At 38.1% G+C, this 26716-nt stretch overlaps 4 protein-coding genes across 6 annotated transcripts; 2 read left to right on the forward strand and 2 right to left on the reverse strand.

The window, feature by feature from the left end:
• Window positions 1–2404: 2404 nt before the first annotated feature.
• On the reverse strand, window positions 2405–3308 carry LOC143552188 (uncharacterized). The gene is made up of 2 exons (XM_077042465.1): window positions 3001–3308; window positions 2405–2965 (listed from the first exon to the last, which is right to left on the reverse strand). The coding sequence occupies exons 1-2, from the start codon at window positions 3142–3144 to the stop codon at window positions 2405–2407; spliced, it is 705 nt and encodes a 234-aa protein (XP_076898580.1). The 5' UTR covers window positions 3145–3308.
• A 2652-nt stretch (window positions 3309–5960) lies between these two features.
• On the forward strand, window positions 5961–9337 carry LOC143552184 (uncharacterized). 3 transcript variants are annotated; one of them, XM_077042461.1, is made up of 15 exons: window positions 5961–6302; window positions 6333–6359; window positions 6472–6521; window positions 6617–6651; window positions 6746–6824; window positions 6902–6977; window positions 7074–7157; window positions 7261–7415; window positions 7553–7615; window positions 7705–7864; window positions 7967–8141; window positions 8269–8358; window positions 8471–8596; window positions 8738–8789; window positions 9185–9337. In XM_077042461.1, the coding sequence occupies exons 1-15, from the start codon at window positions 6074–6076 to the stop codon at window positions 9335–9337; spliced, it is 1554 nt and encodes a 517-aa protein (XP_076898576.1). In that variant the 5' UTR covers window positions 5961–6073. The 3 variants fall into 3 exon arrangements, with proteins under 3 accessions (XP_076898576.1, XP_076898574.1, XP_076898575.1); XM_077042459.1 differs by having other exon boundaries at window positions 5961–6359; XM_077042460.1 differs by having other exon boundaries at window positions 5961–6359; window positions 7559–7615.
• Window positions 9338–19233: 9896 nt separating this feature from the next.
• On the reverse strand, window positions 19234–19770 carry LOC143552189 (uncharacterized). The gene has a single exon (XM_077042466.1). The coding sequence runs from the start codon at window positions 19768–19770 to the stop codon at window positions 19234–19236; it is 537 nt and encodes a 178-aa protein (XP_076898581.1).
• Window positions 19771–24236: 4466 nt separating this feature from the next.
• LOC143552190 (disease resistance protein RUN1-like) lies at window positions 24237–26021 on the forward strand. The gene is made up of 2 exons (XM_077042468.1): window positions 24237–24730; window positions 24848–26021. Exons 1-2 carry the CDS (start codon window positions 24237–24239, stop codon window positions 26004–26006), a joined length of 1653 nt encoding a protein of 550 aa, XP_076898583.1. The 3' UTR covers window positions 26007–26021.
• Window positions 26022–26716: the final 695 nt, after the last annotated feature.

A 26716-nucleotide genomic window follows, 5' to 3' on the forward strand; every position in this document is an offset into this window, starting at 1 on the left:
CAGCTCACCTGCGTGCATACTAAAAGTCAGCTACGCTGAGTGAGTTCTAGTTAATCAAGCAACTTATCATACAACCACTACATGCATCATATACGTATCCGCAGACACGTAGTCCACTATCTAACCTGCTTACATTACCACTTAGCCTCTTATTTACGCCTACCACTTTGCCACCTTGCCACTTTAATAACGTATAACGTTATGCCACTTTGCCACTTTAATAACGTATAACGTTATGCCACTTTGCCACTTTAATAACGTAAATCGTTATGCCACTTTGCCACTTTAATAACGAAGGCACGTATAGGCTTACCCTACCACGTACTATCGTTAGGCCACTAACACTCTTACTAGACTCTTGCCACTTCTAACACGCTCTACCTCTACTTGTCTACAACACGCTTCATATCATTTACATAATAAGCAAGTCACATCAACAATCATACACACATAATAACGATGGCACGTACAGGCTTTCCCTATCACGCGCTCAAGTTATGCCACTAACACCCTTACTAGACTCTTGCCACTTCTAACACACTCTACCTCTACCTGCCTATATCACACTTCATATCAGTTCAGTATTTACGTAATAAACAAGTCACATAATAACATTCATACACACTATCAACCACTTGGCAATCACTATCCTTGGCGATGCGTGCAATATCCGAAGATCGTTCACGTTCCGACAAGCATTATAAAATATATACCTCGTATAACATCTATAGCATACACTTACCACTTAAGGTAAGTGTATTCACACTTCACATCGAGTATGCACACAGCCCCGAAAACATAACAAGGAAATGGGGCTAGAAACTCACCTGAATTCTGCTTCTTTTTCTGATAGCTGTAAATCCCTTCTCTATCTTAGCTCGGCTGACTGTACAAGTTACACGTATCAATACTCGTCTGATCTAATCTGGTGGCCTAGTATTAGCTTACTTTAACTTATCGCTTTATAATTTATTTTCTAATCAAACTTGGCTTTAGGCGAAGTTAACCTTCGGGCGAACTTAGCTTCAGGCGAAGTTAAACCTTAGGCGAACTTGGCTTCAGGCGAAGTTAAACCTTAGGCGAACTTGGCTTCAGGCGAAGTTAAACCTTAGGCGAACTTGGCTTCAGGCGAAGTTATCCTTAGGCGAACTTGGCTTCAGGCGAAGTTATCCTTAGGCGAACTTGGCCGTAGGCGAAGTTATCCTTAGGCGAAGTTACGCTTGAAGGCGAAGTTCATCAGGCGAACTTAATCTTGCAGGCGAAGTTATCGCGCTGCAGATCTGTTTGCCCATAAATCCTTCGTTTCTTAGCCAAATAACTCGATTTTGGTACCCACGGAATCGTATGATCGGCGCCTACAAATCCCAACCATCAAATCGGCCTAAAATCGACGTTTTAGGGGTCCGATTTGGGCAGTTTGGGTTTCGGGTCCGGTTAACCCATCCAATCCTAACCATTTTCAGTAATATTAGCTTTGTTGGATTTGTTCTTACCTTACCAACTCAGATCTATCAATAAAATCTCGGGTCTCGGCTTCGAATCTTGATCGGTTAGAATGTGTGTGTTTTGAGTGTGTGAAGAAATAGATGTAAATGAAGATATTCTTGGGATTTTGGGGGTATTTATATCCCTGAAATCCCATTCTTATTTAACCCATCTCAATTAATCCACGTCCATAACCAACGTCCATTACCCGACACTAGCCCGACCCATACCAACTCCTATTCTTTTATTTATTTCCTGATAATCCGAGTAAACTTTCCCTCTATTATTAAGTAATATAATTAATATTATCTTGAAATTTCGGGATGTTACACCTTTTTTATTCCCCTACCATCAACATGTTTCTCATTTGGCCCTTTATCTTGATTCCACTTGCTATTTCAACCCCATTCTTTTTACCACCACCTTACTTTGGGACCCATCCATACTATCTCCTTTACACACTGCCCTAACCCTAACAAGATCATCTGTAAGTCCCAAATCTGGATCACTACAGCATGATATCAACTCGAACACCATATTTGTGCGGAATCCAAATATCGTGGTGATTCAAGAACATTAATATGAAAAACAATAACAAGATTAAATGATACGGTTTCAATGCATACGATTTTATTATAAATAAATCGTCAGATACATAAAACTATACCCTTCTAAGCACTTTGATAGTTTGATGGTGGCTACCACTGATTAACCCTAACTAATGACTAAACATTAACTAGATATAGGGTTACCATACAAAAGGCTCAAAGGCCAAGCCTAACCAAGCCCATACTAGTCTAACTGAAATCCATAGGGATTTCGGTATTACACCATCATAACCATAATGCAATTCTTCAAATCGTCTTCATTTATATCACTTTAGTCTTGATCATGTCATGGCCTTTTGATATCCGTCAGTCTAACCAAATCGTGACCCAACATCATCTTTTACAATCCTAATTTCTCTTCTACTCTCAACAGCATGTGCCCTTATCATTTTTTTAACTTCTTCTTTAGTGCCAAACAGTTCACCTTTATAGAATAAAGAATCTTTTTGGTTAGCACATGTATTAAATAATTCAGCATCTAAGGGTTCATCTTCCATTACCATCTCATCTAATGCATTCATAACCTCTTGATTATCAACATCCACCTCAGTGTGTAATCTAAAATCTCTCATGTCTACATCAATATCTACCATATCACTTTCATTCTCATAACTATCATCCCCACTATCCTCACTATCATCTCCACTATCCTCACTATCATCCCCACTGTCCTCACTAGAATAATCAACATCCTCACTATCATCTCCACTATCCTCACAATCATCTCCACCATCCTCACTATTCTCACCATCCTCCTTTTCACTCTCATATACATTAACCCCAACATCATTTGCATTACCCTCATCTGCATTAACCCCAACATCATTAACATTAACCTCATCTACATTAACCCCAACATCATTAAGATTAACCTCATATGCATAACCCCAACATCATTAACATTAACCTCATCTACATTAACCCCAACATCATTAACATTAACCTCATCTACATTAACCCTAACATCATTAACATTACGCTTATCTACATTATCCCCACCTCCACCATCAATGCCACCAAAGAAAGGGTCAAAATCCGGATCATTTAACATAGCTTATATTTGTGGTTGATGGCCACTGCTTTGTCCAGTTTCATTAGTACTTTCATGTCAATCCAAACACAATATTCTCTTACCTGCATTAGCCAAATCAATAGCCATTAACTCTTCATCGGTCACCTCTTCAATCCTAACCTTTGATGGCGAGCAAAAGTATGTATGGACATAGGTAGTTCATGTTTAACATAGGCATTTATTACTCTTTTACCTTCACCAACATATTTACTAAACCCCCTCACGTCTTCATCACTTCCTAAAGATCTAAGACCAAAATCTAAATCTGTATTTGGAACTTGATAGTGGTAGTACCTAACTTCTTTCATATTGTATCCTAGTTGTTGCAATATTCCATCCAGTTCGTGAACAGAGAACTTATGTATGTCGAGCAAATAAACAAAATCTGTTAAAGGTCTTTCATAGGAACAAACTGGGAATTTTGAAAATTTGCCACCATGATGCAACTTAACAGAAAAAAGATGAGGGGAACCAACTGCATTTGAAATAATATTAAAAGTCAATCGATTGAAAAAAGATTGAAACTATTTTTGTGAGTGTCATGTATAATCGATTGATGTTACTTACCGTATAATGCATCGACCTCTTCTTGTGAGTGTCCTTCTCTGATGTAGAATCGAGGAGGCACTTCGTCGTAGTCGTCCATGGCTTCAGATCACACGAAATTGTCGGGATTAATTTGGGGAATTTGGGGATTAGGGTTTATCTGATGTATAAAGGATGTTAATAATTAGTGTTTGAAGTTTAACAGGTGAGGAAGAGGAAAGAGAAGGGACATGGGAAAAGACAAATATGCCCATCACGTTTTATGCACATGGGGCTGTTTAACGGGATTAGTTAACGGGTGCTAGCTTAAAAGACAAAAACCATGACAAACATCCAAATAAAGGACAAAAAGTGAAACTATTTTTGATAAAAGATCCATTCCATAATCCATGTAATTCAAAATGACAAAATTTGTAATTTGTTTTTCCTATTTTTCATGTAAAACATTTTATTAATTGGTGATAAATCTAATTATGTTTGTGTATTTATTTCTTATTCTTAAGTAACAAACTTGGGTATACATATTTAGCTCAATATAACATCAAACATAATAATCTGATAATAAACATGGATATAGAACTACTAAAATAAAAATGTTAGGAGGTAAAAAGTAGAAATTAGTTTAATTTTGAGTTAATAGATATATGAAAAAAAATAAAAATATAATAGATATATCAACAACATTTTTTCTTAAAAATTTTTAAACGGACGTTCTGCTTGCGGCGCGTGCATATAATGTATGTATGTGTGGGCCCTTGGGCAGGCAAAAGTGAAATTGCACTATTTTTGACTTTATTTTACTAATTTTGTGAAAATAACGTTAAAAATGGCGGAATTTTAATCATGCATCATGTGGTGGCATTGATAGTCGAATGAAAATGGTGTATGCACCAATCGGCTGGGGTCCCGATGGTTGAGTGTTATATGCCTTATGTCCAAGGCTTGATGCAAAACCGCTATCGAGCTGGGGTCTCACTGAAATCAGCCTCTCTATTCATATGAGGTAGAGGTAAGGTTGTCTACATCTTATCCTCCTCAGACTCTACCATAGCTTTGCTATTGGTGGGAGTTACCGAGTACGATGATGATGGAAATTCTTAAACGGGTTAACAAGTCAACCAACCTTTTAACGGGACGTGTTCGGGTTCACCCGTTTTAAAGCGGTTTGGGTTTGAGTTGACCTGTTTAAGAAAACGGATCATGTCAACTGACCCTAACGTATGTTTTTCGTGTCGAGTTCAGGTCGTGTCGGGAATTGCAACCACTACTAAATATAAGTATAGTTTTGGGGCAACATGACCTATTTTACATTCTGGGTATTTTACAGGGATCAATATTGTAAGTTACTGATATGAACAGAACAAACAAATCCTCTCGTCCCCAATTTGTCAGCATAATTTGAGCCTGACGAATAATTTCAAGAGAAATTAATTAGTGTTGCTTCTGATAATAAATTAATCAATCAATCAGGTTTGTTTCGTATCATCATCTCTTCCAATTCTTACTAATTACCCATCTCTCATTAACTAATTTCTCAATGTTTTGTTCTTCCTAGGGTTTTATACGTACTCTTTATACTTAGGCTTTGTCATTATAATCTCTCTGTTTTTTTTTAAATTCTTTATCTTTTTTAAATTTATTGTGATAGAAGTACAGACAAGCAGTTAAGTTAGTTTCAGATTTGATAATTTTGTTATAAACTATATATGTTTTTCTTTAGTTTTAGTGTCTTTTACTTGAGAAGTCAACTGTACAAATTAATTTCATATGTTTCTTATTTGTGTGCATGCTGTAGTTACGTGCAGTGTTGTAAAAATCAGAATTAATCGCTGGGCTACTGATTATTTTTTTGCTACTCCTTACATTATTTGGTACTTCGGCAGTCGGTCAAATCGGTCAAAAATCATAGATTCATAGCTTTTTAATTTCCTTTTTTTCATTTTTTTTTTGTTATTTCTTGAAAGGCAACTGGACCTTCGTTTCTCATTGATTTGTACAGCTTATGTTTGAAGTATTTATTTAAACATTTATATGTAATTTTTCAAAATGATATATAAAAGAATTTCAATCCAATTAATCGCTAGTTGCTACCATTCAATTCGATTAGTCGCTGCTAATTGGTACCCCACCACCCGACTAGCGAGTTCTACAACGCTGATTATGTGACAAAATTGCCAGTTAGCTTTTGGAAACAAAACTTTCTAAATGTATATCTAGAGCTATGCAATCATGTTATTTAACCTTATTTTCCAAACTGTTTTGCAGTTAAATTCTACATCTTTGTTATCTCCGTCTGTTTAATCACTCTTTCATACTACAAGATTTTGGATATTGATATCAGTAGTTGTATCAGTCTAAGTTCATGGCTAACAACTATGAGCAACCTCTCCCTCCTGGCGTTGAGTGTTTACCGCAGTTATCATCTTCAAATCAATCTGCACAACCGCCACCTCAGCATTTCCAGAATTATGCTAATGTTCAACATCATAATTATTATTCTGAAAACACTCACTACCATAATTACCCTTCTAATGTGGCCCACACTCCTGGAAACTTTCATCCACAATATACCTCACCTCAACCTGCACAATATGCACCTCCAATAACTGCTCAACAAGATCATGCTTCAAATGCACAACAGGAAACCGGTAAGTGAGTCCCAACAGAATCAAATTAAATATTAATGGAAACAATTTGAAGTTTGTGCTTGGCAGTATGAATGCATGTTAATCTTTTTCTTCGTAATGTGTAATGCATTAGGTTATCATGATATTGAAACTTCTGCCCAAGATGCTGTGCTACGCGAACAAGTATGCCAAATACGTCCTTTAAGTTTACTTTTTTATATCAATATATTATTTATAATTTCTTTGCTGATTCAGACAATAATATATATTATTTTCAGGACATTGCGACTCAGAAAGTTATACTTGATCAAAGGTATGATATGTTGTCTTCATGGTAAAAGTAAAACTTAACAACCCACGAATTACTTCATGGTGTGATGGTATTTAATATTAAATGTGTGAACTAGAGAAGCTAGGGCTGCTGCTGGATCACATGAACAGAATTCAGATATTTTTGCAGGACGACATGATCCTAATGCTATAAAGGTATTTACATAATTCATATAGTTAACGTTGTATAAAGAATGATTCATTGAACTTGTTATTCGAACTTCTTCACACAGGAACATTTACTGAAGATAACAACAGATCATCGGTCACAGATGGCAATAAAGCGTGGCAAGCTTGCTTCTGCAGAAGGTTGGTTTAATTTTCAATTTTCTTTTTTTTCAATTTTCTTTGATGAAGCAATTTATTAAAATAATAAAATAATCTATGTTTTTACATTTCTTGTAGCTAATGTGGAGATTGGGAATGGGTACGGTGTACCTGGTGGAGGTGCTTATTACAGTGCTTCAAGGACCGATACTATTTCACCTGGTAACCCATGGTTTAAATAAAGGAATATTAATATTTTTTAGTTTTGATGCATGTAAATCTTGAAATTTGTTGTCTTCAAAGTTTGGTTTTAATAACACTACAGGAAGCAATGGCAATGGAAGACATGAATCTGGCCAAAACTTTTCTGAACAGAAATCTAGTTCCAATGATTTACCCGAGTTCCTTAAACAAAAATTGAGAGCTAGGGGAATTCTCAAAGAAGAGCCAACCAAGGACGATGCTGCTAATGCTGATAATGTAAGTTGGTTTCGTGCTCTCTCTCTCTCTCTATATATATATACATATATATATATTCACAAACACACACGCAACACACACATACATGCATATATGTACTTATGATGATCTATCCCTATTGTCTACATTGCTGGAAGTTGAAGAGTCAAGTTAAGCAATCACCTGAAATCACAGGAACTTCGACATTACCACCAGGATGGGTGAGTATAACTTCTTATATTCTATGGATATATATATATTTTTTTATAGTTTGTTTGAAGTCTTATTGTTTACTTTTGCTATTATATAGATTGAATCTAGGGACCCAACGACTGGTTGTGTATACTACTACAATGAAAAATCTGGAAAAAGTCAGTGGGAAAAGCCTGTGGGGCCGTCTTTGAACTCACAACCGCAATCATCTTCGGATCTTAAAGAAGACTGGCAAGAGGTACTTGATGAGACAAGTGGTATGTAATTTGTAAATTATAGTTATATATTATTTTCTCTGATTATCTAAATGTTATTAGTTATTATATGTATAGATGACACAACAGTTTTTATCTAAACAGGTTGTAAATATTACTACAACTCGAAAACCAACATATCACAGTGGGAACATCCTGGTTCATCACAAAAGTCAGCCTTCGGTCAGCAGGTCAAGATAGATCTAAAGAAATGTTCCGGTTGTGGCGGTTGGGGATTAGATCTTGTACAGTCATGGGGTTATTGCTGTCATTGCACACGGTACTTTCATCAAATCTTTCTTGAAATAGTGTATTGAAACTTTATAAAATGGAAACATTTTCAGTGATTATTTATCAAGTAATATATTAAATTTTGTTGTAACTAACGTAATTTGTCTTGTATTTAGGGTCCTCGACCTTCCAGAACGCCAATATCTGTCTATGATTGCAGCAAGTCAACATCAAGCCACCAATGATGGGACTAATTCTAGATCAAGGTATTATACCTTTCTTGAAAATCTAGCTTATTCCTTAGGTTTGTTGTTCTCGCCTCGGCTCCACGCACCTCATGCTTCTACACTTATTACTATTTTATTGTTGAATTTGTAGGTCAAGCATGAAACCACCATCAGGAAAAGGAAACAAAAAAGAAAGCAGAAAACGTGCTCATACTGAAGATGATGATTTGGATCCAATGGACCCAAGTTCATATTCAGATGCTCCACGGGGCGGCTGGTATACTATTACGTTCAAGCTTTGTTTACATATTCTGTTCATGAATATTTCCTTTGTACCACTAGTAAAATATTTTTTAAATCTCCATATTTTGAGAGAATTGGCATGATTTGTGCATTAATCTCTGTTACTGATTTTCAGGGTGGTTGGCCTGAAAGGAGTACAGCCACGAGCGGCGGATACTACTGCTACTGTATGCAACCTCTTTTATTTGGTTTTTCTATTTCAGTCACCTATTTAATTGTAAGGGGCAATTTTACATGTGGAAACTTGCATAATATCATATTTACCTATAAAAGATATTAGAAGTTCACATTTACTCATTTTATTAAAAGTACAATATACGATATGACCATTAAGCCATTCACTTTGTTCATACAATTAAAACTCAGATGCAAGTTTTAAGGGAAGGGTAAAGATATCATAAATTTGAAAAAAGGGGTGTATTTGATATTCTGGTTTTGTGTTGGGTAAATATGGTATTATACCAAGTTTTGAGGGTGTTTAGAAAGTTACTCCTGATTGTAATAACATTACTATAAGGAGACTTATGAGTTTGGACTGTATCTAAATCATGACAACATTCAGGGTCCTCTGTTTCAACAACGACCTTATCCGTCACCTGGTGCAGTTCTAAGGAAAAATGCTGAACTTGCTTCGCAGAGGAAAAACCCTGGTGCTAACTATGCCCCGATTTCCAAAAGAGGAGATGGAAGTGATGGCCTTGGAGATGCCGATTAAACATCTTGGAAGATTGATGTCGTTTCCTTGGTTTTTGATCTTTGAAATGTAGGCTGCTTTAAGTTGAAGCATATGCTGTTAGAATGAATATCTTTTGATTTCAACATATGATTAGCAGAGCATACGTAATTCGAGCTTATATGAGTGGCACTGTGTCTTGAAAGTATAAGTATGTTCTGTGCTTTCCAGGTAACCACTTTTGTTATTGAAGCTAGTTTTCGGACTTGTAAACATGGATTCATTATACAAAGTATTTGTGGATTTATTGATATGATTGCATGGTATGCATCTTTTGTGTGGTAGCGAATATACAGTCGTGGTTAGAACTTACTAAGTCCCATGGCAAGCGTTGCATTGTTTTCTCTTAGATGATGACAGCCCGTTGTCACGCAAAGGAAGCTAGCGACATGATGAGAGTGACAATGATAATGAGAAATAGTTTGTTGAGGGAGGAATGAGGAATCGGTTATATATTTTTGTGTTATTTTAAAAAAAAGGATACTTCAACTTCTATATTGCAGGATGTTAGTTCACTATTATATTATATATATATATACACACACACAATATGCAAAGTTCTCATGCATCATCGGTTGTACTTTGTGAAAGTTTGTGTTGTATCTTGCTTACATCATAATGACATCACGACTAACCTTTACAATGAAATCGATTGTTGTATCACGATGGGTGACGTGACAGGATTTCGTCGTCGTCATCGACTTCGATTTTGTTTCCCACCGATTATCACCCACGATCTCCTTAGAAGATGTCTACTGTGCTTTCGATGTCTGAGGTCTGGCGATTCCCTTCGATCTCCTTATTTTCCCTTCTTTTTTAATGTTATTTTGTGTATAATTATCGTGTTTATCATCTGAGGTTCGTGAAAGCTGCCATAGATTCAAATTGGTATTTCTCTAGTTCACTAAAGTTTTGAACTGTGCAAGCTTGTGATATTGTTTCTTGAATGTGATGCGAGCTTCACCTGCATGTTCAAGATGGTTGAATCTTGAATGTGTTGACCTACTGATATGGAACCGAATTGTTGGTTTCAGTTTAGTGTAGTGCCTTAAACCAAATTGTTGTTTTCAGCTTAGTGTAGTGCCCTGTATGGATATGTTGGTGTTTGTTATGTAACCTCCTTGCTGAATAAAATTGTAAATTGATTTGATAGTTAATGAAAGTTTTTGTTGGTAAATATATATATATATATATATTGGTTTAGGTTGGTTACACTTGCATTTATTGATTTTACTACGTATCTGGTTTGGCTACACTTACATATGCTTCTCAAACCAGCTTGGATGACCTAATGTTTCCCCTTCAATGCACAATTTTGCGGAAATGTTTCAACGTTAGGTTTTTTCATGATTTTACGCCCCTGCGTTGCGTCAAGTTTTTTTCACGATTTTACGCCTCGCCGCGGCGCGTGGGTCTTAATGTTAGTTATTAATAAACCACAACTAATCTATTTAAACAAATTTTAACTTCAGCTGTTGTTCGGGTATCTTTTGCCCATGAGAAAACCCAACAATATTGTCCTACATGGATTTTATTACTAGTATTATTATTTAATAAAAAAGAAAGAAAAGAAAATAATAATATATATCTTTTGTTACTTTACGATATATACACCAAAACCAACTTGGTGATTTTGGTTTTGGACCTTGGGCTGACATGGGCTTTTAGTGGATAACAAGAATCATAGATATATATAAATTGGTTTTTCTATTGTGATGCATTCTGCCGTAAAACACAAACATATACGAAAGGGATTTTTGGAGTTCCTTTGTTGTTGCCAAAGATCAATAGAGACGACGACAAGGTTTTGGTATTTTGGTGAAGATAAGAGACGTGCCAGAGATTGATTCGTTCTCTCGTTGGTGATATCTTTTACTTGTTTTTTTTTATATTTGGTTCTATATACTTGAAGATTGTTTGTACCAAGTATATGATGATTTGTGTATGCCTGTAGTTTTACCTAGAGAAGACTTTGTATTGCTCATTATTGGTGATAGTGGATTTGAAGCGGCACTAGTAGTCCCGTGGTTTTTACTCTCGCCTTAAGAGGTGCGAGAGGTTTTCCACGCTAAAATTTATTGTGTCACTTTTACTTTTAAAATAATCTATTTGTTTGCATCCTCATTGGTTCATTCGGATCGGGAAAAAGTTTAGCCAAACGAAGATTAATTCCGCACTTTTTATTTACCGTTCGTGGCTAGGTGGTCGTTTTTCCCAACAGCTGTCACAAATTGGGTAAGAGTTTACAACTATAAACTACCACTCTTAACATACCCCTGCAAGTTTTAACATTGAGGCCACGTACGAAGAGAAGCAACTTGGTTGAATCGAATCTCTTTGTTAAGATGTATGCAAAAATGATCGACTTTAAAATATATCCAACTTGACACGTCACAGATAAAATGCACATCAATCTAGACATATATAAATATATACACTGATCAATCTATATAGGTACTGGTATAAGTATAAGTATTATCGGGACTGGTATCGGTATTTGTTCTTATGTTTTTCAATCTATGTAAACACGCGACCATATCCTTTATAGCATAGGAGTCAGTGTCAGTATTCTTTTTTATGGTTTTCGATCCATCTAAAACAATGCTGCAACATGTGGGTTAATTTACTATTATAAATAAATTCGTTATATCGATGTATGTAACTTTGGTTGTATGTGGGTCAGTGGGTGTTTTAGCTTCTTATTGGCCCATGTTTTCTAGATTTTTATAGAAAGTTTTTCTCGTTAAAAAAAAACTAAAAAAAAGCCTGTAAATTGAAAGTAGTCAAAAGATAATTTTAGTAATAAAATGTGAAAAAAAGAAAACGTGTTAAAAAACCGGTTTTTAACTCGTATCGGATTTTTGTTGTAAAAATGTTATAACCGGTTGAACCAGGATACACTGAGAGATTCAACATAGGGAATACTTTACCTGGTATTATACATACATTTAATTTGCAACTTCTTAAGGCATCCCTTACTTGTACTTCATGCTTCAGTGATTGTAAGTTCTTTACCAGCATATACAGTATGCTTAAAATGTTGTACTCTGTATCTCAACCTCCACCTTAGACCATGTGTAATGGTCACGTTTTGGCTGCGTTTTGGGTGAAAACGCGGGGGGTACACCCCCCCCCCCCCGCGTTATGTTGAAATTTTTTTTTGGTGCGTTTTAGATACAACGCGAGAATGGCACACACATCCAAAAAAAATACCGTTGGGTGGGTGGGTCTTGTTGTTAACGGGATCGTCGGAAAAAATGGTGGTGGTGGTGGGTGGTAACGGGATCGCCGGAAAAAATGGTGGGTGAGTTACAGATCGGAGAAGGAGAAAAAATGGTGGTGGTGGGTGAGTTACAGATCGGAGAAGAAGGAGAAAAATGGTGGTGGTGGTGGGTGGTAACGGGATCGCCGGAAAAATGGTGGTGTTGGGTTTCATGGTGGCCGGAACTCCGACGGCGTCAAATCGGAGAATCTAGTGACACCATGGTGGTGGTGGGTTTCATGGTGGCCGGAATAGTTGGATCTGGTGGGTTTCATGGTGGTCGGAGTAATTGGATCCGGTGGTGGGTGCAAAAAAGTGTAAATGTGACTGGGCGCCACGTGGCGCATAACCCCTGGATGTGGAGAGTTATGACTACAGCTTGTTTTTGTACAAAACCATAACTCTGACTGGACGCCACATGACACATAACCCCTGAATGTGGAGCTTTACGACTACACGTGGTCTTACTTTCCACGTGCTAGACCTGACTTCATTAATCAGGCTTTCCACCGCCCACATCTTCACATAAGGCGATGAAATCATCCTGCTCACGCTTTACTTTGTCTCTCTCTCTCTCCCTCCCTCTAAAACATCTTAAACTCTTTTGATTTTCTTTCTCCACCACCGGTCACGAACAACTCTACCCTCTCAGATTTCGACTGTTGTCGGGTTGTCTATCAGTTGCCGGGTTCCATTTTGGAAACCCAGGCGACCATCGATGGCGGGGGTGTAGGGTCGCTGTTGCCGTCGGCTCTGGCGTACGTGGTAGCGATGATCCCGATGTTGTTTGCGGTGGCTAGCGGGCCGGTTGTTTGATGGTCGGAATGGCGGTGGTTAGGGTTTGTGACGTAAAATCCCATGTTGGAGTGTATCCTGCATTCTTAATATTAACTCATGTTTCAAGCACTATAGTTAGCTTTGATTTAGTATTCTATAGCTTTGTTATACTTAAAGCCCAGATTTTGTTGATTTGAGAAGTTGTGTAGTGAGGAATAAGGTCATACTTTTCTCTGTAACTCTTAACTTTTGATCTACATAAATTTTCAAAGAATGATAGCATCGATTCTCCATAATTACATCTCACTGCAACTTTGCAAAGTCATAGATAATGTTCTTCATTCTTTTTAAGACATTTTATAGAATTGCAAAGTTTATACCATGCATGAATACCTGAAGCAGTTGGTGTTGTCATCATTGGTTGGAGCGGTGACTTTTGGTTGTCACCCTGTCGGGTTCCATTTTGGAATAGAACGCTAGGCATGTTGTGAATTTGAATGAATTTCATTATTATTCAAGTGTAGCAGCTTGAATGATTTGGGGGGAATTGACTTTGATTTGGTTTGGGACTTTTCAGTCTATTCATTCTTGAAATCTGTAGCCTATGATGCATTGCTGAGGTTAAGAGTCTATGATGGTCACCTGAGGCTCCATTGCTAACAACTTTGTTACTTGAATTCACGAGACAATGATGTGTATTTGAGTCTTAAGAGTTATGTTAGCTATATCAATACGACAGAGGTTCGGAAATGATATGATGATTGTCTTAGATTGGCAACTGAGACGGCTTCACACAGGCAACCATATATATTGCCTCCTTAATTCTGAGCCTGAACTTACAGACAGTTAGTTTCAGGTTTAGCTAACGATTCATATTTAATTTTTTATGGCATTCATGATGATCGTCGAATGGCTATAAAGTTTGGTTGTTATGTGTACTTCCTATGTGGGCAATGATCATTACGACTTATCGCATTACAACCATAACTTTTGATCTCATCTGTTGTAGTTCATTGTTTTGATGTCGGTTGTTTTCGCCGTGGGTGCTTTTGTGTTTCCTGGTCCTCTTCGTTTGTCACTTCGGCGGATGACAATCGTAACTCAGTGGCTCCTCACGAACCATTCTATTGCATGCGGCCTTCCGGCCTGTTGTTAATAGATTTTCAACATTTTGTTCTAATTTTGGGCTTGCATACTGTAAATCCAAATATTTTTTTAGATTATTTTATTTTTTAGTTTTTTTCGGTTTTGTGATTTATGGGTCACTTTGATTAGTTTGTCTTTGATATGGATAACCATAGTTGATGCTGCAAATCTTTTCTTTTCTTTTCTTTTATTTTTAAAAAAAAAGTGGCAAACAATCATAAGGTGTATGAATCTGACTATGGTGATTAGCTGTGTCAACAATCCTCAAGTTGTTTCTTTAAATTTTTATCATATGCATATTCTTTTACATACTGTGGCATTTCACTGTACACGAGCTTAGGTTCCTCTAGATGCAAAACTGCTTCGATAATCTGGCAGCACCAAGACATGAAGTCAAAGAGACTATTGTTGTCTTCTAATTATGTAAATGGAATAGTTTCCATAATCACGTTAAACTCATTACTTAAATTATAGTGTACACTCTTGAATGAACATGAATACGCTTGATACATTTGTACTTGGATATTTATTTTTTCATGTGTAAATTTTTTTGGGTTTAACGCTCCCGTCAAGAAGCGTTATTTGAGTTGGTAATGTTTGCCTAACATATGTGGATTTTTTCCCCTTTGTCGCATACCATCACACCACCTAGCGCAACGCGTGGGTACTAATTACTAGTATTTATATAAACAAGCTTTTCTCAACAAATAATGTAAAGTTAAAAAATAACATAAAGTACATTAACAAATATCACATACGAACCAGACATCACACATAAACAATGATCGAGTCAAATAAAAAATTTGCATTTTGTATAAGAAATTAGTCAATTAGACAAGATGTAAAAGAGCCAACCTTGTATTTGCAGATCCAAAATTAGTTGATCAACGAATCGTCGTATACCGTGTTTACTTGTTTCAGTTTTATCAATTAGGCTAAAAGTCATTTTTCAAAAATATGGGCCACAAAGAAAGCAAAAATCTCTTGGGCTTAAACCGGTTTGCCGGTTTAAACATGTATTTATAAAAAACCCGGTGGTTCGATATTCTAGCAAACCGTCCAAAATAACCGGGCTCTAAACACCGGCTGCATTACCAATATCCAGTATATTGGTTCAACCGATTGGTTCGTATCGGTTTTTTAAAACACTACAATCAATAGTAAAAAGAGCTACAAGTTGCAAAAGATTCTTATGCTACATAACTTTACTAAAGTTTTGAAATAAAAATGTAAATTGACAGAAAAGAAAAACAAAATACGCGGTTTGTTAATTATTTTTCTCAGCATTATGTTAAACTTTATTAAAAGTGGAGTTGTATTCGATATAAAACATGTTTATAGTATCGTAAATCATACTAACTGTTGTTACTGTACCTGTATTGAGATAAACCAAATCAATACCAACCAAACAACATTTGTACCGATTGTCATTATTATCGAGACTAGTATTAGTATTCGATTTTATGAATTTTCGAAACGTTATAAAACACAAGTCGGTATCTTTTGCAACATATGTACCAGTCTCGGTACTTTTTGAACCGGCATTAATTTTGGTTTTATGGTTTCGATCATCTAAAACTCCAATCACCAAACAGACATGTGTGTTTACTAATAATATTTATGCTTATTTATCAAATTTTTAAGTGGTATCAATATTTGTTTGTCAAATAGAAGTCTTCTACCAGCATTAAAACCCTTGAACGATCTGTTCTTGAGTTTCATTAATTAGTAAGAGAAAATAAAATAAAAATTCTTTTTGTGCTTATATGTTTTCTATTTTATTTTTTTTTTCTTTTTTTTCTTTTCAAATTAAAAAAAAAAAGGAATTTCCTTCGAACTTACTCTTTATTTTACCTTGTTTTAATTTCATCTATTTTCTTTTCCTCCCTTAAAAAACCATCTTAATCACAAATTTTTTTTCCCTTTCGTTCCATTTTATTTCATTTCATTTCTTTTTCATCCTCTGTTTTCCGAGTTCACTTCACGTAGGAAAGGGAAAAAAAAACATTTTCACTCCTTTCCTTTCATTTATTTTTCTTTCTTTTCATTCCATCCAATTATTTCCAAAATAAAAAGAAAGAATTTGCACAAAACCCTCACTTTCCTTTACTTTCGTTCGTTAAATGAAACTCGAGAAGTCCGGAACACAAAGTGTTTAACAACCATTCATTTCTTTCAAAAAGAAAAGAGAAGAAACTTTGGAATACACCCACCTTAAGTGAAACTTATAGCAAGAGGTGGGCAAATAAACCGGTTAACCGAACCGACCTGAAAATTGAACCAGTTTTGAAACCGATTATGTAGAAACCGATTTGGAACCGGTTTGTAATTTTCTCCACCAAAACCAGTTAAAACTCGAACCGAAACCGATCAAAACCCGAACCAAAACCGATCGTAACATTGTAAGAAACCGGTTCCAACTCGAACCGAAACCGATCATAAACCGGTTTTAACTTCTATTGACCAAACCAAACCGATTTTAAATTTTAAACCGGTTTGTGTACCACCACTCAGAACACAGGTAATGAAACTCGGTAAATGGAACTCTGGAATAAATGAACATGGGAACAAAGTGAAAACGTAGAGTAATAATAAAAAACAAATTAAAAGCAGAGTGATGATCAATTTGGTCGCTATTTCCTCTCATCTTGCAAGACACTAGCTACTGCTTCCATGGTCAGTTTCACACTTTCATTTCATCATTAGTCTTGTTTGATAATTTGCTAAATCTGTTCATCTATCTTTGATTGTTAAGAGTCGTCGTGACTCGTTTTAACTAATTTGTTACAATTTGAGAGATGAGCATTTTGTCCAGACACCCGTATGGTATAGGTACATGTCCGTTTGGTATTTTGTACTTTTTTAAAATATGTAGGGATTTAATTCAGATTATTCTTATATTTAATGTAAAAATCAACCTCTTCTACTTCAACCATATTATTATTGAACAAGTATTCGACGCTTCTTCGATATTAAATAATACAACATCCAAGATTCAAACAAACAAACATATCACTTAAAAGTCGGCGACCGGATTAGGGTTCTTAAATACTACTACTATCTGATCATTAAATCGGCCAATTTGGTACCCGTCATGTACCTGTACCCAAACTATTTCAGGTTGTTTGTTACTCCTTCTGGTACCGGTTTCAAGATCGGTGGAGATTTGGAAATAAAAAGCAAAGCGGTACACCAACGGGTATCATACCAAAATGCCCATACCGATACCCATACTTGTACCATACCGAAAAATTCGGTACGGGTATTGGTACACGTTCTTATTGATTTTTGGTATGGGTAAAATCGAGTACAGTACATATACGGATATTGTACCAAGCTCATCCCTATTGCACTTTGCTTTTGGATTTCGGAACTTGTTACGCGCGTTCATGCATTGGTTACGTTTTTACATGCCAGTATGTGTATAACCCAACCTCGGTACACTCTTAACTCCGCAATCTGCACGAGCAAATTATCAGTTACACGCACGGCGTTGGTTACACGCATTCTGGTGCCGGTCACGGGCGAAGTTGGTCGCTTGTTTAATGCCGGTTACACACGTTCAGGCGTTAGTTACACGTGTTTAGATGCTAGTTACGCGTAACCCGGCTCTGGTAGGCGCTTACGGCTTAACTCGACGCTTGACCCGTAACTGGCACCGCACGAGTAACCAGCGCCAGTCACGCGCCACATCAGTTACACATGTTTAATGTCGGATATGCGCATTCTGGTGCCGGTTACACGAGCAAAGTTGATCGGGTGTTCAATTCTGGTTACACATGTTTAAATGCTGGTTATGTGTGTAGAGCCGGTTACGTCTACCGGACCGGGAAACACGTGTAACCCCATTCTGGTAGGCGCTTGACACACAACTAGAACCACACAAGTAACCAGTGCTGGTCATATCAACCCAATTTTAGGATGGTGGGTCAATATTTCTAGGCCTTGGCCTAGTTTAGCGGTTGCTTATAGGAGCTAATGTAGTTCACAAATGAATTGTAGTTAATCCTCCATGTTTTGCTAAAACCATCAAAATATGCAAATTGACCCATGTTTTTACCAAAATAAGTGTGGACTTTTGCAACTAAAAACCTAGTTAAATCACAAAAATGAAAAAAAGCAATCAGATAGGCCACGTAAGTGGTGCTGGCTAAGACCATGTACATAGAGGCATTTTACGACACGTGGCGCCTCAGTTAGCAATGGTAAGTTTTGCAAAAAGTGGCGTAGTACTAAAAAGCCTCAAAGCCCTCTTGCAATCATTATATTTTGTCTCCATTCTCTCTCACAACTCTTGTTGTGTACACAACGAGCCATTGCAAAACTTGGCTCACAACTAGTGCACGCGCGCACGTGTTTTCCTCACACAAGGAGGCCACTATGGGTCAAAAAAAACCCTATCAAAACAATACACGTGTAACGAACCGGCTAAAACATAGCGGGTTCTTTTCTTAACCTACTAAAATTTAGCCTTTTAGGGTTAGGGTTAGGAAGAAGCTATGAGATTGGAAAAATACTGATTCTCTGGATAAACTTACCAGGAACCGAAATAAGGTTCTTAAACCAAAACTATAATAACCAAAGTCACAAAACAAACCCACAAGAATAATAAAAAGCCATAACAGTCCTTGGCTCCACCCATAACAGTTAAAATAAATAAAAATAAATTACTAAACATATCAAGACTCCCTCCTTAGCCACTTTTGTCCTCAAGAGTGAGCTCGACGAAGTCTGGAAAACGCAGCTTCAGTTCATCCAAGAATTCCCATGTAGCATCTTGAGTAGTCTGATCCTTCCAATGTGTTAGCACCTTCATAGCTGCTCGGTTTCCCCTCATCACTAACTTGCGATCCAGCACCACATACGGCTGAAGTGTAAATCGTGCCTCCAGCGGTAATGGGACAATCTTATCCGGAGGCCCGCCCGCATCCTTGAGCAGCGACACATGGAAAACCAGGTGAATATGGGCCTCTTCCAGCAAGTTGAGTTTGTATGCCACCGCTCCCACCTTCTCCACAATCAAGAATGGCCCGAAATACTTAGGAGTAAGTTTTGAATGCTTATGGACCCGCAAAGAATTCTGCATATACGGTTGGAGCTTGAGATATACCCACTGACCCGGTTCAAAATTTCTCTCCGAACGACGTTTATCCGCTTGTTGCTTCATGCGGTTTTGGGCTTTTAGAAGGGATTGTTTTAGCAACCGTGCAGCCGCTTCTCTGTCCCGCATTACTTCGTCCACTTCGTGATCAACTGCATCTTTAGGGATGTAAGGAATATGCAAGGGGGTCGATATCCATAAAGAGCCTCGAATGGAGTTCGTTCCAACGAAGAATCAAACGTGGTGTTATACCACCACTCTGCTAGCGATACCCATTTGACCCATGTGTGAGGACGTTCCATAACCATACATCTCAAATACCCCTCTAGACATCGGTTCACCACTTCGGTTTGCCCATCCGTCTGGGGATGGTACGCTGTTGACAGTTTGGCCTCGACTCCTTGTAGGCGCAAAAACTCTGTCCAAAATGAACTCAAGAAGATTGGATCACGGTCTGAGACGATGGAATTTGGGCACCCATGCAACTTGTAGACATTGTCTAAGAAAATTTGAGCCACGTCTTTTGCTGAATAAGGATGACCCAATATCATAAAATGTCCGTATTTCGTGAGTCGATCCACCACCACAAAGATAGTATCTTTACCCTTAACCTTCGGCAGCCCGTCGATAAAATCCATCGATATATCTGTGAAAATCATATCCGGTACAGGTAACGGTTGGAGAAGACCCGGCGATGCTACATTTTCGCTTTTTGCCCGCATGCAAACATCACAATTCCTTAACACACGTCGCACCACCTTGATTATCCCCTTCCAGAAAAACAACCCTTTAACCCGTTGTACCGTGGCTCGGACTCCCGAATGCCCTCCTATCGGCGATTCATGACACAGTTTTACCATTTCTTCTCGTAGGGCTACATCGTTGCCCACCACCATTCGATTTCCCCGAGTTAACCATTTCCCATTCCAACTGTACTTGGGGAGGCCCCCGTCGTCTGTTACCTTTTTTATCAACTGTTGCACGCCAATGTCATTCTTTTGGCTTTCTATTACCCGGCCTAAAAGAAGCGGTTCGATTTGTGAAACCGCTGTAACAAACAAATCTGCCCCTTGCACACGTGATAGGGCATCCGCCGCAACGTTCTCTCGCCCCTTTTTATACTCGATGCAGTAATCGTAACCCATGAGCTTTGCTAGCCACTTATGTTGTAAGGGGGTGGTTACCTTCTGTGTAAGCAGGTGTTTGAGGTTTTTCTGATCTGTACGGATGATGAACGGGCCCGTGATAAGGTAGTAATGCCACTGCTTCACTGCCATCATGATGGCTAATAACTCCTTTTCGTACACCGATAAAGCATTCTGTCTTGGCGATAGAGCTCGGGATAAAAAAGAAACTGGGTGCCGATCCTGCATCAGAACTACACCTATTCCACCCGCAGATGCATCGGTCTCAACCACGAATTGCTTCGTGTGGTCTGGTAGCACAAAGACCGGTGCCGAAGACAAGGCACTCTTGAGTCTATCGAACGCGTTTTGTGCCTCGGAACCCCATTTGAACGCGTCTTTTTTCAGCAACTCAGTAAGTGGTCGGGCAATCATCCCAAATGAACGTATAAACCGCCGGTAATACCCGGCTAACCCCAAAAAACCCCGCAACTGTTTAACCGTTTTCGGTGCTGGCCATTTTTGTACAGCTTCAATCTTTGCCGGGTCTGTCTTTACTCCCTCCTTAGCAATGATGTGGCCTAGGTATTCCACTGCCCGACCCCCAAACACACACTTTGATTCTTTAGCAAATAATTTGTTATCTTGCATAATTGTAAGGACCCGTTCCAAATGTCGAAGGTGGTCTTCCTCGTTCCGGCTATACACGAGGATATCATCGAAAAATTCCAATACTCCCTTTCTGAGCATGGGCTTAAAGATATGATTCATAAGGGCTTGAAACGTCGTCGGGGCGTTAGTAAGACCGAAAGGCATGACAAGGAACTCGTAATGTCCCTCGTGAGTTCGAAAGGCCGTTTTAGGCACATCTTCGGGCGCCATCCACACCTGATGATACTCGGATCGCAGATCCAACTTAGAGAAAAAAAGCCGCCCCTCCCAACTCATCCAATAATTCTTCAATAAGTGGAATCGGAAACTTATCTTTTATTGTTGCTTCGTTGAGTCGTCTATAGTCCATACACATCCGCCATTGCCCATCTTTTTTCTTTACTAGTACTACCGGAGCTGCAAAGGAGCTTTGACTGTTTTGGATAACTCCGGAGTCTAGCAGTTCCCGGTTGGTTTTCTCAATCACATCTTTTTGTACCGCGGGGTACCGGTAAGGGCGTATGCTAATAGGTGTCGTCCCTTCCTTCAACACTATTTTATGGTCAAACTGGCGTTGTGGGGGCAAACCCATTGGTATCTGAAAAACCCCCGGAAACCGCGCTACCACCTCCTTCCATCGCTTAGTTTCTTCTTGTTCGCTTGGGACATTTACCACTCGAGATTGGTAGTTGTTTCCCGGTCCCCATTGGTTAAATGTAAACTAAATAATTGCAAGTCTCCTCCTTTAGAATGCTTAGTTACCCATTGTCCCATTTTCTCAAGAGAACATACGGCAAACAAGTTATTTTGCAGCCCCTTAAGTTCATATCCCTTGCCCTCTATTTCAAATTTCATAGTCATTTTCTGAAAATTCCACAAGATGTCATTTAAGGGTAAAAGCCATTGCACCCCTAGTATCATATCGTAACTTTCAAGAGACAATAAAAGTACCTCGGTTGTAAACCAATTACCTTGCATATTCCATTGGAATTTTCGACACACCTGAGTACTCGTGAGGCTTTTTCTATTCGCAACGCCCACATTAAGCGGTGGTATGGTCATAACTTCACATTGTAACTTCTTTGCCAACCTATCATTAAGAAAGTTATGTGTCGACCCAGAATCAATAAGTATGTGAAGTTGATGAGTTCCCATGGACCCTATCATCCGCATAGTCGAGTAAGACAGAATACCCGTCAATGCATGAATAGAAATCTGTGGCTCGGTCTCATCCCCCTCATCGGTCACCCCTTCATCCATTAGTACTTCTTCGTCATCTTCAGCTTCGATGATGTACAATTGCTTACGTGGACGCGCACATATATGACCGGGCACAAATTTTTTTGAGCACCAAAAGCACTCACCTTTTGCCCGTTTTTGTTCCAACTCCTTACTAGTGAGGCGACGGGGACCGTTCACCGGTTTGGTCACTGTCGCGGCTGGTCGGTTGGGGGTGGGTAAAAGTGGTAATTTGGTAGCATTGATGGGTGGTGTAATCGTTGAATTGTTGTTGCTCCTTGTGTAATTCCTAAATTCCACTTCCCTTTGTTGAGCTTTTCTTCCAAATTTTCATTGTTTAATGCTTGGGTCTTAGCCAACCCATATGCCTCATGCAAAGTGTGTGGTTTAAACATCTTAACCGGTCCCCTAATGTCTGGTTTGAGAGCCTTAAGATAGAGACTCACAGCTTGTGTTTCACTCAATGTAACCTTGTTCAATAATGAATCAAAAGCAGTGTTGAGATCCTGTAACGAACCCGTTTGATTGAGGGAAGCCATTTCTTCCAAGGAATCCTCAAACAAAGCATCAAACAAAGCCCGTGATTCTGCATCACTGCCCCAGAACGACGAACTGACTGCAAACCCACCGCTGCCTGATTGGTTAGGTTTATCACGTACCGCCTTCAAGATCTCCTTTTGTTGTTTGGACGACTGCTCCTGTTGCTTCATTAGGGCTGATAAGGCTGCTTGGATCTCGGTGATTGCCTTATCGTGAGTCTTGAGGGTGTTGTCAATATCCTGGTTGCGTGTGTTTGTCATGATAGCGAGGCGTTCCGACAAGAGACCGGAACGGCTCTGATACCCTTGTTAGGGTTAGGGTTAGGAAGAAGCTATGAGATTGGAAAAATACTGATTCTCTGGATAAACTTTCCAGGAACCGAAATAAGGTTCTTAAACCAAAACTATAATAAACAAAGTCACAAAACAAACCCACAAGAATAATAAAAAGCCATAACAGTCCTTGGCTCCACCCATAACAGTTAGAATAAATAAAAACAAATTACTAAACATATCATAGCCGGTTTGTTACAAGTGTTATGCTGTTATTGGGTTATTTTGTGGACCCATTGCACTTTTATAAAATTGTGTCAGCTACCATTTAGCTGGTGTTGGAGTTAATTGTTTATACAAGTTTTAGGGTTGTTCTTGTAATTAGATAAGAGTTATATTCGGAGTCTGAAGTGTCACTGTATTTAGTACAAGGGTTGTATATGTCCAAACCCGGATTGTATCTCAACATTTACGGGTAGCAACCCTAATAGAAAATTTCTTTGTTCTACTTTTGTTCTTAGTTTGTTTTTTGATTGAATGATGATTGATATCAATGATCCATGAAAATAAGAGCTGGCTTCGCATATGTGGCCTGTGTAGTTTTTCACGTCCAATAGGTCCACGTCATTTTTTTTAAAAAAACTTGGTTGAAATTGCTTTTTTTTGGTTACTGTTCTTTTATATTACTCGTTTTTAACACCTTTTACTATTTTGTGTCACTTGTATATTATAGTTCATCTGTAGTACCTAATTATGGTGAAATCTGTAGATGTTGTCATATGTATCATCGTCATCTTCAACAACGATACTTCAGGGTTATGATGTTTTCATGAGCTTCCGTGGGGAGGACACTCGTATGGGTTTTACCGACCATTTATATGAAGCCTTAATTCGAAATGACATTAGAACCTACAAAGATGACAAGACACTTGAGATTGGAAAGCCCATTGCTTTCGAGCTCCTAGAGGCCATTGAAACATCAAGAATTGCCGTTGTGGTGTTATCCCGCAATTTTGCAACATCAAAATGGTGTTTGGAAGAAATTGCAAAGATTGCTGTCTGCATGAAACGAGGCAATCTGATTGTTATTCCTATTTTTTACCGCGTGTCTCCTTCTGACGTGCGCCATCAAAGCAACTGTTTTGAACAAGGATTTGCCAATCATGAAGCCGATCCTGAAATTGCACCACAAAAGGTAGAAACATGGAGAGCTGCTTTCAAAGAAGTTGGGGCTGTGTCGGGATTGCATGTGACTGAACACAGGTAGGGTCTTACTTTCTTTTTCAACATTGTTATTGTAATTTGGATAAGCGATTAAACTTAAGAATCTTAACGTAACTGATTGGCCTGATGACTTACCCTCCTGTCTGGTTATTGCAGTGTTGAAGCAGAGGTGATAAGGGACATTGTGAGTGAAGTTTTAAGGAACATGCCTGATACAATGTCAGTAGATCTTCCCAATAGTCTAGTGGGAATCAAATCCCGAGTGGATGAAGTGAAAGGAATACTGAGAATGGAGTCTGGTGAAGTTCTTTTTATAGGGATTTGTGGGATGAGTGGAGTCGGTAAGACTACTTTAGCCGAAGCTGTCTATAAGGACATTAAAAGTAAGTTTGACAAAAGCAGTCTCATTGAAAATATCAAGGAGATTACAAAACAAGATGACAGTACCAATTTATGCAAATTCCAACAGAAACTTCTTGATGACCTTTTAAAGGAGAAAAGCACTCGCGTTGAAAATGTTAGTCATGGACAAACTTTATTGGGAACAAAGCTACGTGGCTTGAAAGTTATAATCATATTGGATGATGTGAATCATGTTGATCAGCTTACCTATTTAGCTAGGGGGCTTGAATGGTTTGGGCCTGGCAGCAGAATCATAGTAACCACAACAAATAGAGATTTGTTGATGTCGCATAAAATAAATGATGTATATTGGTGTGAGGAAATGAAACCTGATGATGCTCTCTGTCTCTTTTCTCAGTCAGCTTTTGAGCAAAGCCATCCTGCAGATGGTTATGAAAAGTTTTCTGATGATATTGTGAAGCTAGCTGGTGGTCTTCCATTAGCTCTTAAGGTTTATGGTAACCAATTACGCGGGAAGGATGAAAACTACTGGAAAGAGATGTTGGAGATGCTTAAAGAATATCCGGAGGAAGAAGTTCTAGGAAGGCTTGAAGTAGTTTATGCAAGACTGAATGAAAATCAGCGTTATGTCTTCATATATATTGCATGTTTCTTGAAAGGGAGAAACAAAGATTTGGTAAAAGATATACTAAGGAATATCGGTTTGTACTCTGAGCGTGGGATTACTGATCTTATTAACAAGAGTCTTATAACTATCAATCCTGATAAAAGCGTGTGGATGCATGACCTGCTGCAACAAATGTGCTGGAAAATTCTTCGCGTGGAAACACATAGATATGATGGGAAGCACATTGCAATCAGGTTTCATGACGATACATTGAATTTAAACATTTGGGTAAGAAGGTATATGAATATTAGTTATATTAAGATGTGTATAACTCTAAAAAAGTAGTCCATCTCTGATTTTGCAATCTCCAGTCTTATATATTTGACATGGAACTGTTCTCATTTCAAGCTTTAAAATTTTGATGTTGTGCTTGTTTATAACAGGGAGCTCGAACTGTTGAAGTGGTTAACCAGGATCCATACAAAGGTGAAGTGAGTGATTGCTTCATTGATTCTAAGTGTTTTTCGAAGATGACAAATCTAAAATTTCTCAGAATTCGTAATGTACAATTCCCTAAAGGACTTTAAGTATCTTTCCAATGATCTAAGAATTTTAGAATGGTATGGATGTACTTTGCAGTACTTGCCTTCAAAGTTTGAACCAAAATGCATTTATGAACTTGAAATGTGTTCCAGCCAACTTAAAAAGTCTTTGGAAGAAAGATTTAGTAAGTCGTTCTCTGTATAACCCATTAATATATATATATATATATATATATATTATCATGATTTGCAAGGTAGAAATTGACAATTTCCCTCTCTTACAACAGGAGCTGCCTAATTTGAGATCTATTAACCTTAGTTTCTCAATGAATTTGACTGGCATCCCAAACTTGAGATCAACACCAATTATTGGGAAACTAAATCTGGAAAGCTTTCATTAGTAGACGATGACATGGATTATGGACCTCGAGGTAGATTCAATTACTATGTTTCCGCAAAAGAGGTTGATGTGACTAAATTCAATGCATTAAGCTTCAACAATCGTCCAACCGT

The sequence above is a fragment of the Bidens hawaiensis genome, unplaced genomic scaffold (assembly GCF_021521415.1).
Source record: "Bidens hawaiensis isolate Kalapana, Puna unplaced genomic scaffold, B.hawaiensis_p1.1 tig00016822_1, whole genome shotgun sequence".
NCBI lineage: Eukaryota > Viridiplantae > Streptophyta > Magnoliopsida > Asterales > Asteraceae > Bidens > Bidens hawaiensis.